Source organism: Furipterus horrens, unplaced genomic scaffold, assembly GCF_987537825.1.
Source record: "Furipterus horrens unplaced genomic scaffold, mFurHor1.1.pri manual_scaffold_1, whole genome shotgun sequence".
Lineage (NCBI taxonomy): Eukaryota > Metazoa > Chordata > Mammalia > Chiroptera > Furipteridae > Furipterus > Furipterus horrens.
In genome coordinates this window covers 217,950,180-217,956,077 of record NW_028327171.1, presented here as the reverse complement: position 1 = coordinate 217,956,077, position 5,898 = coordinate 217,950,180, and the positions used below count along the sequence as shown (strand labels likewise).

The window sequence follows — 5,898 nt, the reverse complement described above, 5'->3', positions numbered from 1 at the left end:
CACATTGCAGCAGCTACAAGTTGGGGACCGTGGGTCCGCGCCAGCCGGGTCCTGTGCTGGCTCCGAGGCCTCAGACGGGGCCGCCGTGAGGCCGGGGGCAGGCACGAGAGTTGGCCGCAGCCCCGGGCGTCCTCCCAGAGTCGCCCCCGCCACGGCGGCGGGTCTCCGGGACCCATGAACTTCCCCTTCTCCGGATCTGGACGCGCCTGTAAGAACCGCCCGTCCGCCCGAAGTTCGGCTGGTTTGGATCTTCCTTGCCCAGCCCCGTCTAGGAAGCTCGGGGTGTGTGTCGGCTGCCAACTCTGGGGAACTCCGAGCCCCCGCTGGGGCTCACTGTCCGGAGGGCTGACGGGGCAGGCGGGGCCTGGACTGCACGGCCGCCTCGTACTCCTGGAGCTGAGACCAGAAGCCGGGGTTCGGCTCGGCCACCCGGCGTGCGCTCTTCACGGCCTGCGAACAAGGGGACCAGCTGAACCGCAGCGCAGCGCCGGCGCTGACGACCACGAGTGCCCTGCCGCAGGGCGCCCCGCCCCCGCCCTGAGCCCCGCCCCCTCCCGGAGCCCCGCCCCTCGGCCCCGCCCCACCGCACCGGAAGGCCCGCCCCACCTGGAAGGCCTGCTCCAGGCTGAGGCCGCGGTGCCGCATGAGGTAGGCGGTGCAGACGGCGGCCGAGCGACTGCGGCCGTTCTTGCAGTAGACGAGGCAGGCGCCGCCGGCGCGCACCGCGGCCTCCATGGCGGCGCAGGTGGGCTCCAGATGCGCCAGCAGGTCCTCGGCCGGGTCGTCGAACACGGGCACGCGCAGCTCGGCCACGCCGGGCGCGCGCGGGCCGGGCTGCTGGCGCGAGACGTTGACGCACAGGGTGACGCCCGCGCGCGCCAGGAGCTCTGACTGACCCGCGGCGCGTGCGTTCCCGAGGAAGAGCGAGGGGGCGACGTGTACAAACGGCGGCGACACGGCCTCCGTACCCCCGAGGTGTCCGGCTCGTCCCGAGTCCATGACCGGCGCTCGGGGGTCTATCTGGGGCGGTTTGTCAGGCAGTTGGGCGCCCTGGGCTCTAAAGGCCTCCGAGGGACGCCCGGGCGGGCAGCACCGGAGCTGTACACGAGCGGGTCCGCCCCCAAGGCCCAGGCCGCCTCCTCATTGGCCAGGCCCTGCGGGCCCCTTCTCTGATTGGCTACTGGTGGGCGGAGCCTGCGGGTGTAGGTCCCGGCGACCGGGGAGGTCTCACAGACGGCGACAGCTGCGCTGGAGCCTGTCCCGCGGGCGGCCAGCAGGGCTCCCGCGGGCCCGAAGGAGGCCGGCGTCTCTCGCTGCGGCTGCCGTGTGTGTAGAGCTGCGGTGTTTGAACTGTTCCGCAGCGGGCACACGGGGGTGCCACAAGGGTTTTTAAAACGGGCAGTACCTGGCTATCTGGTCGGGGCACGGACAGTTTCCCCTTCGATCAGCAAGTTAAAGAATGACAGTAGCCAGCACAACAAGACTCCGGTGTGAGTGACTCAAAGTTACACCGCGTACCTACTTTTTGGTTAGATGGGCAAAAATATATTTTGGTGTGCTGCCGAATTTTAGCCGTGAGATGGGAAGGGCTGAAGGTCGCGGGGGCGGAGGAGCAGCGGGCCCGTCAGAGCCTCATCCGGACCCTTATCAGGAGCTTCCGTATCTAGTTGTCTAGTTGGTAAACCACCTGGTTTCGTGCATTCTTTTTTTTTTTTTTTTTTTCCTAGAGAGAGGAAGGAAGGGAGGGAGCGAATCCATCGTTTGCCTCCTAAGCGGGGACGCAGCCTGCAACCCAGGCATGTGTCCTGACCGGGAATCGAACCAGGGACCTTTCAGTTCGCCAGCCGGCGCCCTACCCAGAGCCACACCATTCTTAATAACTACTTCCTCTATAACTGCGTTGCCGGCTTCCTGTTCCCTAATAAATTGCCCTTTGTAATGGACGCATTTTATTTATTACTGTAAAACATGGTTCATATAAAGCTATTCACCGTTAACTTTTCATCATTTCTTTCTATACCAGTATATTTGTTGTTTGTATTTTTCTTAGTTATTAATTTTTGGGACATCACTGTAACTTTTAAGAATTAATATCACAAGGTCCACAGTTGCCTCTTCAATAGGATTCATTGGGAAGACCTTTTCAATAGGTTTTGTTCTGTTGGCCGGTACCTTTCAGGGAATGGTTTCAGTGAAAGGTCTTGGCAGCCTTGCATATATTTATTTAGTTGTAATTTCAGTTTTATTTTAATAGCAAAAAATTTTTTTCTGATTCATCCCCATCGTTCACTTAAGATTTGCAACCCCAGCACCCCCCCCCCACACACACACCCCATACACACCCTCCCTCGCACTGGATGATCTCGCTGGCTGATCTTGATTCCCTCCATTCCAGCTGTAGCCGCCAAGCGTTGCTAACCCGGGGCCCCGTTGTGAGCTGAGGACTCGTGTGAATCCCGGCTGTAGCCGGGCGTTCACTGGCTGCAGGTCCGGACACCGCCTGCCGCGCCCCGCCGAGAATTCATTTCCCTCTTCTGCCCTAAGCACAGACTCGACGTTCCTGGGATGGGGAGGCAATGGAATTCCCGTTTTTCCACGTTCATGGGAGCTGCCGACGTAGACATTCTGTCCCCGGCTCCAGGAGGGGCCCTGACCATCCCCAGCCAACCAGTGAGGCTTCCCAGGGTCGCGCGCTCCATCCGGCGTCACCGCGCCGCTCGCTGCCCCGGGGGCACATCTCCAAACACGGGGTTCAGTGGAGAAGAAAGGGATCTTTTATGGCACGTTTCTGCCTCAAATATCTGGGTACCAACAGTAAGGGGAATAGAAAAGCCAGCGTATGACACCAAAAATAGGTAAGTATGTGACAACTACCACACAGGTTCAAGACTGGAAATAACGCAAGAACAAAAGTCTGTTCCCTGTGCTATTATCACCCAGGTCCTGGAAACAACGGCGAGGTTCTGCCTCAAAGCCCGTTCCCTCTCCGAAACCCAAAGAAAAGTCCCCCTGCCGCCCTTTGCCCGCGCAGTTCAAGGTCGCGCCAGGAGCGTCTTCGCCCACGCGGAGGGAACACGAACGTGCGCGGCTTAGCTGGTGTCCAGCTGCTGCCCAGCTGTTACGACCGTATTTGGAAACGGTCTCGGCAGAGGTAAAGGCGGCGTCCTGGGTTAGACCGAGCCGCCACTGTGCTCGCGAGGACAGGAAGGCCGCGAGGCCCAGACGCACGGGGAAGAACGGCTTCTGTCGTTTTAAGCCGCCTCGTCTGTAACCCTCGGTTCCAGCAGCTCTAGGAAACCGATACATCACCCACTACAAAAGGCTAAACAACCGTTTTAAAATGTTTCTGGCCAATCGGACAATTTGGTGAGATGGGCAAAGCAATTCTAAGTACTAAGTACTGAAATGTGGTCCGCGGGACCCCGGACCCCAGCCTCGTCTTGCTCCCCCACAAACACTTACTTTAGAGTCAGGCAGAGCGTGATCAGATACCGCGGACAAGTTCATTTACCCCTCAGGGCTCTCTTCACGGGGGCGTTGGGAGCATCAGCCCAGAGGCTGACCGCCGTCCTCTGCTGGACATCGCGCTCCGCGTGGGGGCGGGGAAGACTGACCTGCAGCGTCCCGCGCTCTCACGGGGCTCAGATAAGCCAACAGCACTCGCGAAGGTGCGGGGGCGCCGGGGCGTGGGGAGGAGGAATGGGGGGACACACGGAGTCAGGGAGTCCTATGAGGTCACAGCGGGGCACGTCTTATCCCGACGCCAGGACGCCCGGGGGCGTGTCCGGTCGCTGTGGGGCGTGTCTGTGGGCGTGTCCCGGCGAGGCCGGGCGCAGGATTGGCCGAGGCCGAGAGCCGCGCGTGGGCGGGGCCGGTCTCCAGGGAAACCCGACGCTCCCGGGCTCCAGCGCGGTGCCCACTGGAGACAGGCCAGCGGCTCTTCGCTGCTGGCGACCTGGTGCGGTCGCTGCGAGCTCCCCGAGCCTCTGTGCGACCCCGCGGCAGCGGCGCGGTCGGGATCCCTGCGGGGAAGCAGGGGGTCGCGGTGTGTGGAAGTGCGTGGTGGGAGTGTCCGAGCTCCACAGAGGCGGCACGGGGACCTCTGCGTGGTTCCCACGCCCGCTGGGGGGGGAGCAGAGAGGAGATTTGGGACCCCACGTGCGTGATCGGCTGTGAGTTAGGGGTTAGGTGGAGGCGATGCCCTCGAGCCCGGTTCCGCAGCCCTCGCTGGGTGGCTCCCAAGGCCCCCGGGGGGAGGGGGAGCCCTCTGACTGTGCCCCCAACTCGGGCAATTAGCCGGCGCAGACTGGCCTCGCCACATGGCTCTAATTAGAGGTCGTGGGAAGGTGGTCCGACGTCTCTTCCTGTGATTCCCGCCTCCTGAAGGGCCAGAGACACCCTCGGGGCTCTGGGGAAGCTTTCCCGGGGGGTTCTAACAGGATGGGGGGCTGTTTCTCTGAGGCTGATGGAGCTGTGGGCTGTCAGTGGGCGCCTGTAAGAAGCCCCGAGAGCTAATGTGGGTCTGGGGCTTTGCTTCCAGGTTCAAGGACAAGAGATATGGACTTGGACTTATTTTACCCAATCCCAGACGATGACCAGCTGGAGGGGAGTGGCAGCGAGTCTGCTGCCTCTGAGGACCCAGAAACCCTGGAGGGCTCCATGCTCTTCACCAAAAGGTGTGGGGACCCTTCCATGGGTGGGCTGCCCCTGCCCCTGGGGCCCAGACTTAGCTGGGATCCAGCTTTGGGGCAGGTGCTAAGAAGTAGCTAAAAGTTATTTTATCCCTCAAAAAACGGGTCCCTGGAGAAATAGAAACACCAACAGTCACTGAGGAAAATTACCATAATGGGCGACGGCCTGGAGCCCGATCTTTGCTCCTTCCTTCAGCCTACCCGCTCTGCCCCTGTCAGTCACTCACAGCCTTGGGGACATCTGCTTTATACCACAGGGCCAGGGTTGGCACCGCCTCTTCCCGGACGTTGTGGCCCTGCCAGCTGACACATGCAGGTCTGCTTTGGGCCAGGTGCTGCCCTCAAAAGGTGACCCCGATGTCTCAAGAAATCACCCTGTACCCGCATTGTGTTTGTCCCTGTTATGGACTGAACTGTGCTCCCCAGCACCGAAATTCCCATGTTGAAGCCCTAACCCTCAAGGTGACGGTATCAGGAAAGGGAACTGTTGGGGAGTCCTTAGGTTAGAGGAGATCACGAAGGTGGGTCCCGTGATGGCACTGCTGTCCTTATAAGAAGAGGAAGAGACTGACTAACAGCTGCTCTCCCCACCACGTGAGGACGCAGTCGGAGCCGACCCTCATGGGGAACCGAGTCTCCAGGCACCCTGGCCTCGGGCTTCCAGCTTCCGAAAACTGGGAGCAATAACTGTCTTGTGTTGAAGCCCCACCGGTGCTGTTTGTTATAGCAGCTGGAGCAGCCTGGCATGGTCCCCGTTTACCAGATGAGGAAACTGAGTCCAAGGGAGCTCCATGGTCGAGCTCTCACCCACCTGGCCAGCTGACTGTTTCTAATGACCCCGAAGTGGGCAGGAATGATTTTCTTGCTTAACCTCAAAGCCATTTTCATTTATTTTTCTTAGGAAAATATTTCAAAAATTTGTTTCTTATTCTCACTGTCACTTATCTTTCCTCATTATTATTTTTTTAAAGATTTTATTTATTTATTTTTAGGGAGGTGAAAGGGAGGGAGAAAGAGGGAGAGAAACATCCATGTGTGGTCACCTCTTGCGCCCCACAACTGGGGACCTGGCCCACAGCCCAGGCACGTGTCCTGACTGGGAATTGAACCAGCGACCCATTGGCTCACAGGCATTGGCACCCAGTCCACTGAGCCACACCAGCCAGGGTTTTTTATTTATTTTTAATTAACAAGTAATATCTGTACC

At 59.8% G+C, this 5,898-nt stretch overlaps 1 protein-coding gene across 1 annotated transcript; it reads right to left on the bottom strand.

Annotated features, from left to right (window-relative positions):
* Nucleotides 1-287: 287 nt before the first annotated feature.
* Nucleotides 288-1,093, bottom strand: DUSP28 (dual specificity phosphatase 28). The gene is made up of 2 exons (XM_090285285.1): nt 607-1,093; nt 288-450 (listed from the first exon to the last, which is right to left on the bottom strand). Exons 1-2 carry the CDS (start codon nt 997-999, stop codon nt 331-333), a joined length of 513 nt encoding a protein of 170 aa, XP_090141411.1. The 5' UTR covers nt 1,000-1,093; the 3' UTR covers nt 288-330.
* Nucleotides 1,094-5,898: the final 4,805 nt, after the last annotated feature.